This window comes from Cajanus cajan, chromosome 10 (genome assembly GCF_000230855.2).
Source record: "Cajanus cajan strain Asha chromosome 10, NIPB_CcT2T_4, whole genome shotgun sequence".
Classification (NCBI taxonomy): Eukaryota; Viridiplantae; Streptophyta; class Magnoliopsida; order Fabales; family Fabaceae; genus Cajanus; species Cajanus cajan.
The window spans coordinates 52,830,816-52,844,687 of NC_138526.1; the positions used below are offsets into that span (position 1 = coordinate 52,830,816).

The window sequence follows — 13,872 nt, forward strand, 5'->3', positions numbered from 1 at the left end:
ATATAATTATTTGTTTATTTAAGTTAACGTATATTATAATTTTTGTTAATATAACAAATGATATATATTTATTATTATTAAATAAATAAAATTAATATATTATTAATATTTTAATATTACTAATAAATTAATATCAATAATATTTTTAGTATATTATAGATAAACTAATAATTTAATAAATATAACTTAGTATATATTAATATATTTTTACAAAAATATAAATATATTAGATAAGTATATTTCTAATTAATATACTTATATTTTTGTAAAAATATATTAATATATAATAAGTTATATTTATTAAATTATTAGTTTATCTATAAATATACTAATAATATTATTGATATTAATTTATCAGTAATATTATAAAAATAATAATATATAAATTTTATTTATTTAATAATAATAAATATATATCATTTAATACATTAATGAAAATTATAATTTATGTTTACTTAAATAGATAAATAATTGTATAATTTTAAAATATTGTGTATATATATATATATATTAAAATTATTAAATTTTTAATGAGAGAGACTAAAATCGTACAATTATGATATTTGAGGGACTAAAATTGTTCAAGTAAAAATTGAAAGACTAAAATCGCACAATTGCAATTCTTAAAGGACTAAAATTACCCAATTAAAATCTTAAGGATCAAAATTGCACAATTACAATACTTGAGGGATCAAAAATACGATTAAGCCTAAAAATAAAATAATAAGAGAGATAAATATTTAAGAAAATATTATTTGAGAAACACTATAATATATATATATATAATTAATATAAAAACATTTATATTTTAAATAAAACTTAACAATAATGTGTGTCTTTCTTAAAAAATAACAACTATTTTTTTTTACTTAAATAAATAATAGTAGTGGACCTTAATATTATCTTAAACACTAAAAAATAAAGTAAAATTAGAAAGACTACAAAAATATCTAAACATTTTCTTTATTGATAGAAATTATAAAAATATCAATAAACTTTGAACTTAAAATCATGGGGACATTACCCCCAACTTCTACCAATACATTAACCCTAATAATTTATGGTTTATTAGTATCTAAATCTAACATTTCATAATTTTCAATATTTATAATTTAATGCAAAATTATATAATTATTTTCTTCCTTTCTTCATTTGTGTTGTTGATTAAACTACTTATGGTTATCATTACCGTTATTAGTTTTTAATATCATTGTTACCATTATAAAATGTGACTTAAGTAATAATATTAATCAATATATTTAAAGATCAAATGATTAAGTTTAGAGACTCGGATAAAATAACTAAAAATTTAAAGATTTTGTTGAAAGATTTTTAATTTATGACTAATGTAAAAATGTATGCTTATATTTTTATGAACAAAAATTATCATTTATTTCACTTACAATCAATATTTCAAAACCCGGATTAGACCGACCGGTTCATACGAATCAGTCAAATCACCGGTTAAATAACTAACAAAAATCAGAATTTTCTAGAATTTGTACAAATAGATTAAGAACCGGTTCAACTGAATATAAACATACCCAAAACACCCAAATCAGTTTTATATCTTTAATGTCTGTGTATAAAAATGTCCATTACTCATTTCTGTTAATGACAAAAGGTCTAGCTGCAGCACTACAAGAAACAATAACTCATTCCACCGTATCAATTAGTTTGTAAAAGCGTTTTTTAAGTGTGTGTTTGCTTTTCATTTTCTAACAATTCTTTCATATCTCTCCATGTTCAAATGTAGATTTAAGTAAAATTAATATTTATCACTCCAAATTAAACGTGAAAAATCACGTTGGAACTCAGATGCAAACACGCACTAACTGATCTTAAATTTTAAATCGATTTTCTATACCCTATGTTAATGTAGTAACAACACTCAAGCTGATAACACAGTATTAATAGCACTCAACCTTTGTTAAAAAAAAAAAAAAAGAAACTTTAAATTTAATAAACAAATTTTAATTAACATTGGGTAAAATGGTAATCCTATATCACAGTTGTTATCTTTCTTCTTCTCCATCAATTTAAATAAATGGAGAGATATTTTTTTTCTCTTTTTCTTTGAATCCAAACAACTAAAAAAATTCATTCACTTTCTCTTTCTTTTTTCATCCAAACATAATGTAAATGATTTATTTTTGCTTTGATTCTGGATTGCACTGAGGAAAAATAGTCATTTTTTAGGCTGCTGCAATAAAAGCTTTGTGCTCATCCATGGGACCGGTGAAGAAAGAACCATGCATTGTTTTATCCCAGCAGTCTCAACGTCTCAAAGAAATTAGTCTCTCTAAAATATCCTTGGTACAAACAACAGCAAAAAGAGATATATACATTGTTTTATACACATATAAAAGAAATATATAGTGCAGCATGAATAATGCCTAGTCTCATCTATCTACAGAACTATTACCGGATGCCATGAGGGGATTATATACTTGCTAATACTATAAGCAATGCCATTATTGCTAAACTGTGAAGGCTGTTCCAGTACTCAATGGAACATGCATATTGCATATTTTAACTGAGCAAACTATTCCATCGCTCTTTAAGGACCTCATAAGCCTCAGGACAAGGTATAGCCAGCAACCCGTCCTTTCCATCAATACAAGTTTCAGTTGCTAGGCCCAGCCTTAATAATGTATTGAGTGCCTTGTCAATTGGCATTTCAACCTGCTAAATTTCAAATTATCAAAGAGTGCAAATTATGCAATGATTAGGCAGCACTACCACGAAACGGACAAAAGTATTAACTTCAGGGAGCTACCCCTCCCCCCCCCCCCCCCCAAATATATCACCTTTACTTTAAACACTTCATACATGAATCTCTCACATTTCTCTCCAACACTTATCCGAGAAATAACCTGCAGTCAAGAATATTACACATGATTTATGTTTCACTGTTACATCATAATTTGCAGAAACTGAACTACTGAAGGCAGGGTAACTTAATTAGGAGGAACAATTAACAAACCTGGCCCTTCTCTTCTTTGAGCAGGATAGCATAAGCCAAAATAGCCTCCTTGTACTGCATATGTAAAGTTTAGGGAGACTGAAATCATTAAAGGTCAGAATACATAATAACGAGGTTGGAAAGAAGAAAACCTATTTTGGCAGAGCAGTCCCCCATAAACCACACAAAAACAATTCATAATTGTTTATATTTACAAAAATTGAATCAATTCCACCAAGGAAGTATTTCGTGATCTGATTTTCAGTCTAGGAAATTCACCATCTAACCACAATTTGATTACATGGTCCTACAATGTTTTCCCTGCCAATTGACGCAAGAACATTTACAAAATCGCCAAACAAAATCATTCAAAACCTTCAAATAATTTTATAAAAACCAAAAAAACATAAAATAAGCACCACTTAATCGAATAATTAATTCAGCAGCATTGGCTGTTTTTCCCCCACAAAACGTCAGAGTAAAGTTATCCACATAACGCACAGAAAGCATAAGAAAGGAAGTTTCTCACTTGCTGCTGTTCAGAAGCATCTAGAAGAAAATGCACTGAGCCAAAGCCACTTGCCAATGTTTTTTCATAAAGTGTCTTGTTTACTAAAAGCTGCAATATAACATTGTTGACAGTTCAGATATTTTCCATTCCAGAGATTGTAGAAGAAAGAGCTATGCTCTCATAATCTTCTAGCATAATAATCTCTGATATCCCAAGAAAAGATGATGTTAATTACCTGATACCGATCCCATGTCTGTTTGTAGCCTAGAACCACACGACTCCCATATATTATTAGAGCACTTATGGCAACTACATCAAGTAATATTGCTGATCTGACATAAAAATCAAAGTAAATATTTATTACAAGCGCTCAACTGGTATAACTTCTAAGCTGGAATTACTAGTGAAAGATAGAAATGAGGTTGGTTAAGGAATTAAAATTAGAAAGTTTATTAATTATGAAGTGTAACAGCGCATTCCCCATGGTTCCCCATGCAACTTCCCAATAAAAAAACTTGCCACATTTAATTCCTTATACATTCTTCACAGGACCCATATACATATAAATATCCAAACAATAAACATTACAAACTCTTATCGTAGGAAATGAGAACTATAAATATCCAAACAAAAAATTTTAGTCTAAATAATTTTAAATTCTCCTAAAGATTACTTTCCCTTCTTAAAATACTCCATCCAAGCACACCATTAGGAATATTATATGAAAGTATGAAACTGAGAGGTACACACGGGGAAGATAAGACATTCTCAAATTTGTAGTTTATGAAGTATGCCAGAAGTCCCAAAATTGAGGCAGCATCCAAGCGCACCTGTAAGTTTACCGTTAACAGTTACAAGGATAAACATATGAAAGTAAAGATACCTTTATAATATCATAATATTAGCTCACCATTATATTATCATTAAATTTATTCCAGGGAAGAATGGATGCTTTATCCATCCAGTGTACTGTTAGTCTCAACCAAAAAATATATTAAGTGTGAACACTAACATCACGATGAATGTTGCACCAAACATAAATATGATTCATCTTATATTAGATAAAAATTGGATTGCCCAGACACTAATTGATCAAATTAGCCAGACTCTGATTAAAAAAAATGTTTTCTCCAGGAGAAATTTAATAAAGGGAGGAAGCTCAAATTACATCACAATTTATCATATGCAGAACAAGAATGTAAAAATACTTTAACACACATAGAAATGAGTTTAAAACTAATTTTAAAACAGAGGGCGAGAATGTTTGCATATTACTTACCGTGTCTATGATACGGAATGATAGCTTTTTGTGAGGGAAAATTACCTGAAAATAAATTGAATATCATCGGGAGAATTATACTATAAAAATAGAAAGTTACAACAGGAACATCATTAAGAAGTGTATTATGATTCTCATCTGAGATCTGACAGTCCCTGTAGAGGCAAATTTATTACCGGTAAATCTGGAATAGGAATTCTCTCATAGATCTTTAATTGCAATGATGGAACCTCAGCTTTATCTTTAGCATTTGTTTCACCCACTTCCTTGGTATATAGTAGAATCAATTCTTCAAATGCTGGTTCCTATTTTGAGAACATGTAATCAATTTTTCCAGCATAATTATATTATTATAACCAAGAGACAAAAAAACATTGCCAGTAAAGAACTTCATTAACACTTACAACTAGGAACATAAACTCCAGTACCAGAATAAAAAAATGAAATACCATGTCAACCTTTAGGAGCATTATGACACTATTTTTTTTAACTAATGATAGATATAATATATCTCCAACCTTTTGAGAAAAATGATGCAAAAGGTAAAAAATCATGAAAACATGAAGGTCACAAATATAAGGCATGTCTTCAAATAATACACAGAGGTTGAGTCAATTTAAATACATATTTGAGTAGCTCTACGTAGAATTGTAGGTAATGGGGAATACCTGCAGGACTGACTTTGAGAAAAGTATGGAAATAGAAGTTTTCAACATTTTCCAAGGGTCATTTCTGCAGTATTTCCTTGTTGCAGGTCTCCATATATCACTTAGTGATATTCTTGATAAAAAAGTAGGCCTGGAAGGAGAATTCTATTGATTGGTCATGTCAAACAATGATGCTTGAACCAATTTATCCTAAAATAAAACTAGCAAACCTAACATGAAATCAAGACAAATTCTTGTCTTTGGCAGATATTTAATTGTTTCATGCATGTAATCTATTTAAAGTCTTTGGCTTTATGCATGATTTAAAAAAAATTATTCCTCAATGGACTCAGAAAGACATTAAAATAATTTATAACCAATTACAAACTACAAAGTGAGAGTTAATGCATAAACAATGTCAACAAGCAGGTACTTCAATTGGCACTGGGCCACTGGCCCAAGTTTGTACTATTGTGGTGAGATAATGATGACGTTGAAGCAATTTATGTTAAGATATTGTTTGAGCTCAACTGCAAGCCATGAAACACCAAACCTTCAAGAATGGAGCCATGTCTGTCTCCGAAATGGATCACTCAGAAACTTGACACTCCATCAACTTCTATGACAGAATATGTTAAATTAGAACGTTTTGGAGATTGTTCAATACTTTCAGGAGATTCTTTACACACGATGGATGAGAAAGCACTCTCCAGAAAAAATTAAAAGTATTCATGATATAAAAAAGTAATATAAATAGTACTTTTATTATTTATTTAATTCTTTTGTATATAAATTACTTATGTATATACTGCATGAGAGGTAGGAGCAGCAACAATGTGAATTTTAAGAATGATGTATGTCACACAAGAAAGGATGGGATATGGAATGATTATATATGAGAAGAAATTGGTGTAGTATCAAATGAGGAAAAGATTATAGAAATTTGGTTAAGGTGGTTCGGACACATATAAAGAAAGCCAAGAGAGGCACCAGTGAGAAGAGAATATTGCATAGCTTTTAGTCCTATGAAAAGGAGGAGAGGGAAACCATGGCTGACTTTGGAGGAAGTCATCAAGAGAGAACTCATGATAAATAATATTCTTGAAGCTTTGATTTTTAATTGAATCGAATGATGTCATGTGGAGCAAACCTTAAGTATGGTTCAGGAGTGTTATTATCATTGTGAACATCAAAAGGTGTTTCTTGCAAAGGGGGAATAAGTCCTATCCAAGAAAGCAATCTCCTTAAGAGCCTTCCGCGGGGACCAACTGGTGACAAAATCCCTTCATATCGAGCTACTGCCCTCTGAGCTGCCAGCCAAATAGGAAGTTCTGCATTTGGTACTTGGTTTATACCTATTTTCTCATCTGAAACAGGGTCATTATAAAGTAGTGATTTCTGAAATACAGACAATTCATTTAACCAAAGCCTCAATCTTTCTGTCCAGTTTTGTACTTCATGTTTCTGACTGGCATTTTCGTAAAGCTGCAAAAGAGAAGAAAAAAACATGTTAACTGTTATACCTCACACATAAAGTACAAAATTTGAAAGATAATTTTTGAAAAGATAGACATAGCCATCATCTCATGTATAAGCCTAAATATGACATGGCCAAACCAGAGTTATTATTCAAGTAACCATATGGAATGCTCTTATAGATAGATTGACAACTAGGATTCAGTTGAATAAACACATTTTACTGATAAACCGTGTCAAAAGATTTATATTTTGTGCAAGTAAGGAAAAAATGAGAGAAAACTATTTATGGCCCTCATAAAAGTAAAAGACAACAGTCAACATTAGAAAATGCAAGAACCTCTATCATGGAGACATAAATTGTTGCATGATCATACATGGTCTTAAGTTGATTAAAGTCATTAAACACATTTTACACATAAATGTACACCGTGTCAACAGATTTATATTTTGTGCTAGTAAGAAAAGAATGAGAGAAAACTATTTATGGCTCTCATAAAAGTAAAAGGCAACAGTCAACATTAGAAAATGTAAGAACTTCTATCATGGAAACATAAGCTGTTGCATGAATTGAAAAACAAAATAAATTCAATGATTTTTATTCATGTTTTCGGTATACAAAATACTTTACTTTATTCTTATAGTATTTTACTTCTACAACTCAGGGGCTAAATAAGGGAGTTTACCAATCACGGGCAAAATTAAGGAAGTCCTAATTATACAATATTTTGTACAACTATGCAAACCTCTAATTTAGCTAATCAGATATCTTCATTTCAACACTCCCCCTCAAGTTGGTATATGATAAATGTCATACATTCCCAATTTATCTAACAACCTGCCAAAAATTTGAATTGTCACAACTTTGGCAAGAATATTTGTCAGTCATTAGATCGAATATTAAGCAATTCCAAAATATTCTCATCAAGCTTTTTTTTGATAAAAAATCCATCGACCTCCACATACTTCATACAATCATGTTGGACAAGGTTGTGGGCAATGTCACGTGCAACTTTATTATCACAATACAACTGAATGAGACGTGTGTACATATCCTAAATCCCGGAGAAGTAGTCTAAGCCACAAACTTTCACAGAGTCCAAGAATCATTCCTCGCTTCTGTACTAGATCTAGCTACAACACTCTACTTGTTTCTCCATGTGACAAGGTTATCTCCTACAAATGTGAAGTATCCAATTGATCTTCTATCATCAAGAGCACCTGCCCAATTTGCATCAGTATAAACTATCACATCCTGTTAGTTGGAGTTGTTCCTGAATAGAATTCCTTTTCTAGGAGTAGCCTTTATGTATCATCTGTATGACAGCATCCATGTGTTTTTCACTTGGATTGTGCATGAAATGACTAACCACACTAAGAGCATAAGCTAAATCTGGTCTGGTTTACATGCTGTCATCCCAGTTTCTTTCAACAAATCCAATGCGTACTTTTGTTGAGATAGAAAAATGCATGACTTTGATCTTAAGACCTCAATTCCAAGAAAGTACTTCAAAGGTCTAAGATCCTTCATTTCGAATTCCTTTGCTAGATATTCTTTCAACACCTTGCGTTCCTCTAGAACATCTCCTGTGGCTGTGACTACTAGAGCTTAGACTTCTTTTTTTTCTGAACCCTTAAAGATCTTCGCTAGAAAGATGACAGAAAAAACACCAATTGGACCGTCGTAAACAAATTCAACTATGACATGTGATCACAAATAATGGAGATGCACATTGTAGAGAGGGAAAAATTGTCCTACATTTGCGAGAAAGTGAAGCCTCCAACAAAAATGGTATGCTAAAAACCAAAAGGTCAAAAAATGGTTGCTAATTTCCATGAAACCAGAAATCTTGAAAAGGTATCTACGATTACCCACTGCCCTTGATATTTGGTATGCTTTGTCAAAGACGTTCTATGATGGAAATGATGAGCTACAAGTGTTTGCCCTGAATCAAAGGGCACTGCAAAACAAAATAATAGAACACTAACTCAATATTATGGGGAGCTAGTTGAGATTATTAGGGAATTGGACCATCGTGACAAAATAATCATGAAGGATCCATATCAAAAGTTAATTGAGCGATTGAGGATACATATATTCCTTGTTGGACTGGATGATGGTTTTGAGCAAGCTTGAGGAGAAATCTTGTGCAAGAAAGTAGCACCTGATTTAGAAGAATGTTGTGCCTTGATTCGACGACAGACAAATGAACAATGTTGAAGACAGAAGATATCAATTCAAATACTACAAGTGTACTCAATGTAATAAGAATAGGCACACCAAGGCATGGTACTTGCTACAACTACAGGTAGTGATGACTTCAATGGTAAGGACTTAATAAATAAGCACATCCACTATTTTGAATAATGCATGGATAGAAAACTGACTTGTAAGGTAAGGATTATCTCTCACTTATATATAGTACGTGGATAAATGGTAGATGACGATGATCATTTTTAAATGATTTACAATAGGTGGTGTTTAGATTTTTCCCAATACACCTCATCACGTCTATCACTATTAGACTTAATGCGTGAATGAACGGTAGGTGACCCTTTTTAAATGATCCATAATAGGTGAGACTTGGATTTTTCCTAATATAACCCTCACACCTAATATTATTGAACTTGGTGCATATATAAATGGTGGATAACCCTTTTTTAGTGGATCTAGAATGACTTCAATACCATTTTAGAATTTGGATTTTATGTCGGAACTTGAGTTTTTCCTAATGTATGGAGAATGAAAGTACCACTGGAGAAAGTTATAATTTCAGTTATGAATAGAATCATAGATAGTTGATATGCTATATAATTGGAGAGAATTATGATTCAATAAAACCTAATGAACATATTTTTCCACTTCAAGAACAAATTAATTAAAGCCAAAAAAAAGTGACCAAAATTGATTACAAGTTTGCTTGCTTGACTAATCTTTCTGCAATTTGACTAATTTCTTACTTAAATATACATACGTTTCTGAATTTCCTAATTCCTCTCTTATAACATTTGTGTTATGCATTTCAAGCATCAAAATAGTCAAATGTTATGTGTGAAGCATATATTGAGGTATATTATAGACATAGTTAAAAGGAAATCATAGACATAGCTAAAAGGATATCAGTTTCTTCTCACAAATTTTTTTTCCACAATCTCAACTCTCCAATCTAACTATAAAATAAGATTTTATTATACCAAGAGTCACCAGATACTATAATGGAGTACATAAAGTGTAAAAGTATTTCCAGTGTGACTAGTTTACTTGACTGAACATATGTGATCTCACTTGTTTTCTCAATAAGACCATACATATCTTACATGCTAGTGTATTCAAATAAGGTTCTAATCTAGTTTAAATTCCCCTGTAACATATTCTACATATAAGAAGATCAAAGATTATGTGCCTAAATTAACTACATTGCGTGGATGAACATAAAGACAATGTCTTAAGTTTCTTAGTCTTCAAAATTCTTATAACTTTTACCTCATGACTCTAAATTTCCTTTGCATAATCTCTTGTTTGCTAAACATTTAAATATCAATAGAAGATTGCTGAAATTGGAAGTATTTAAGCCATATTTGATGTACCTCCTGAAATATCTATACAAGATATGGTGAGGTATTTATGCATGAAAATATGTGTAAAGAATCTTCTCTTTCCCATGCCTGAAAAATGGCATGGTTCTGTATATCTACACACAAAAATAAATGGTAAATGATGGAACTACCACAAAAATATAACCTCACTCATCCAGGTGCCAAGTTTTTTTAGTGGTTTTGATAAAACATAGAAGGTTCTTCGTAGAAGTTTAGACTGTAAGTAATCCAGTTTTTCAACTATTAATAAGCCCTTCTGCTTCTCTGTTGCATAACCACGCCTACAAAAGAAAAAAGACAATACATTACTATTAGATAACAGAAAGAATATGTTAATTTATATAATTTGCGTTACTTTAGTCCACTTCCACCTAAAGAGATATTAATTGTTTCTATCTGGAAGGTTACCTAAACCAGAAGATTTACTGACCAATTAGAACAGATATTTGGTCAATTTCCATTCAAATAATTACAAAAATAGTAATAATGATAATAGGCTTAAATATGTTTTTAGTCCCTCAAATTTAAGATAAATTTGTTTTTGGTCCCTCAAATTTAAAACTGTTGTTTTTAGTCCCTGTAATTTTCAAAAATCTTGTTTTAGTCCCTTAGGTCACCAATAACATATTTGAAAGTGACTAATTAAGACAGTTATGCAATATCAACCGAATTTAATGTGATATTTTCACTAATAAGAACACCAATAGGTAGATTTTATGCAATAATTTTTTATAAATTTCTTAACAAAATTTGAATAAAAGGACTAAATTAAGATTTTTTGAAATTACAGGGACTAAAAACAACAATTTTGAATTTGAGGGACCAAAAATAGATTTACCCTAAATTTGATGGACTAAAAACATATTTAAGCCATTATAATATCATGAGTCAACTACCCCAATAGCTTAAATTATTAGGTGAAAACACATGAATGATTTTATTTTATATTATATTTAACACAGCTCCTCTGAGCATGAAGAAATTTTCTTAAAAAAATGCAACAATTGAAAAATCATAAAGCAAACAGAATGCAAGTACATTATTTCACTAATCAGGAATCAATGACACAACGAAATTCATTTAATTGTTTGAAGCATTAATATTGAAACTATCATGCAATCCCTAGCATTTCATAGGAATATTTCATTTAACCCTCTCCAAAGTTAAAATGATATATATGCTAATACGCATATCAAGGATTCAAGATTAATTTTTGAAATTTGATGTTAAATTCAATACGAAAGAACAAACATGCAGAAATAATGTGTATGGAATTACCTAAATATTATGGCATTAGACTCATATGCTCTCTTCCAGTCAACGTATATTGGCAAGGTAAGGAGATAGTCTGTGTTCAATGCAGACGTTAACATTAGGTCCCTAGCTGACAGTTCTTCAAATTGTGCATCCGAAAGAAGCTGCATGAAAGCACATTGGAAACGAGTAGCAATGATAACTCTGCCAGCAAATTTGGAATAATGAGTCAATCAAAGCACCGTTTTGAACAAAATGGAAACAGAGCTACAAAGAAAAAGGAAATGTAAAGATGAAATGAATAATACACAAATAGACATCTACTTTTGTTTAAAGATACCTACCCTGGCCTTTAGATTATGTCCACAACTTAATATAAAATGTTAAAACATAATCTACTCTTCTCAAGTTCGCTTTGATTTTGAGATTTCTGATTTGGTCTGCCAATGAAGGATCTAAGGAACCTAATTTGAAATTAGAAGGAACCCAATTCATTTTAGGAAAAAAATATGCTTAGAGAGATAAAAATGAGTTTATTGAGAGAGTGATAAAGTTGGGATACAAACAAGATCCCATGTAGTTAAAACTAATGAATATTATAACCCTCCTTGATAAATATATCCCTTCCACACAATTATCATAACATAACCCCCTAACAATAGTATCATAATTATTGATTGGATTCACTGACTAATTCTACTGATTAAAAGGTTAGGTCTTTTGTTTGAAAAGATTATTGTTGGAAAAAAAACAAAATCTCAAATCCTTAGAACAAAAAGAGAAATAACAGTTTATAAAGTAGTTAGAAGCCTTTTGAGTGATAACCAAAAGTAAAATCATGAGAGTGAAAATTCAAGATGAACAATATCTTACCATTGTGAAATTATGTATGCAAATACCCTAAATAACCGATAAAACAATAAAGATATAATCCTCTTCTTGATAAAAGTATATCCCTCTCAATCAAATACAAACCCAGTAACCCTAACTGACACATGAAGTATACATTCCTCTAATTTTGATTATTTTCCAGCTTGTGATCCTCTTTAGAGGAAGCACATTAATGATGATAATGTATGAAGTTTTAAACTACATTTACTCGAACTTCCTGGCATAGTTTTTTATTCTATTTTCATCTACAGTTGGTGAAATGAATTAAAAGAAGTGCAATGTTTGGCCCGTATTAATTAGAAATGAACAGAATGGTGTTGTTGGGACAAACCTGGAACCCGTGTCATAATCTTTTTTGGTAGCTATGTCGAGAGATCGTAAAAGAGCATTGAGGTCCAAACCAGGGTAGGGAAGTATAGGTTTTTCCCGTTGATCCTGCTGCTGCAAAATATCCTGATAGAGCTTCCCTTCCTCCTCAATTCTAATGAGGTCATTGGTAACAACCATGTCCGAATCTTTCCCATTGGGCACAACTTGTGTCTCTGAATTGCGTGTTTGGAGAGAACTATTGGTAAGGTGATAATCGGAACGCATCTCCTCTAAGATACTTTTGTGCTCAGCATGAAGTATGGAGTCTAAGCATCTGTTAATAATGTTGAGTGTGAAGAAAGAGAGAATAAATGAACATTGAATTGAGAATGAGATGCGTGCATGCATAAAGAGAGAGGGAGAGAGACATACGAGGTGAGAAGGCGAAAGTGATGGGCATCAGCATCGTGTTGGATTTGGTTAAACATGGTAGAGAGTATAGCATCTAGAAGTTGGGACTTGGAAACAGGGATGTGTTTCTGTCTGGGGACTTGTATTTTGGAAATTCCCACTTCATCATCATCATCATCATCATCATGGTCCCGTGGATTTTTACTTTTAGAGTTGGTGGTGGTGCTACTGCTCTGTTGATAGGGTGGCTCGACGAGGGACATTTGCTGAAGCCGTGAACAAGGAAGCCTGATACAGATGCTGCCATAAGCAATAGCATGTGATTGTAAAGACGAAGAAGGAAACAATTGTGAAATTGGAACAAGAGCCTTGCTCGCACAAGCACAACAATATGACATCTGGATTCCTCACTTCGATCGCTCACCGCATCACTTCATGTCAACTGCTACTGCTACCCTCCTCTCCACATTCTTGATAAATCGGTATCCTATATTGTATGGTTCTCAAAATTACCCAAAACGCACATCACACT

General features: G+C 31.4%; 1 protein-coding gene across 13 annotated transcripts; it reads right to left on the reverse strand.

Moving 5' to 3' along the window:
- Nucleotides 1–2,232: 2,232 nt before the first annotated feature.
- On the reverse strand, nt 2,233–13,864 carry LOC109812630 (DUF3754 family protein, putative (DUF3754)). 13 transcript variants are annotated; one of them, XM_083066061.1, is made up of 14 exons: nt 13,362–13,864; nt 12,952–13,263; nt 11,754–11,933; nt 10,621–10,756; nt 6,553–6,887; nt 5,424–5,553; nt 4,932–5,060; nt 4,756–4,800; nt 4,227–4,306; nt 3,712–3,808; nt 3,495–3,584; nt 2,987–3,040; nt 2,833–2,876; nt 2,233–2,685 (listed from the first exon to the last, which is right to left on the reverse strand). In XM_083066061.1, exons 1-14 carry the CDS (start codon nt 13,736–13,738, stop codon nt 2,646–2,648), a joined length of 2,049 nt encoding a protein of 682 aa, XP_082922187.1. In that variant the 5' UTR covers nt 13,739–13,864; the 3' UTR covers nt 2,233–2,645. The 13 variants fall into 13 exon arrangements, 6 of the variants coding, with proteins under 6 accessions (XP_082922187.1, XP_082922186.1, XP_029130074.1 ...); XM_083066060.1 differs by having other exon boundaries at nt 2,233–2,688; XM_029274241.2 differs by having other exon boundaries at nt 2,817–2,876.
- Between the last annotated feature and the right edge of the window lie 8 nt (nt 13,865–13,872).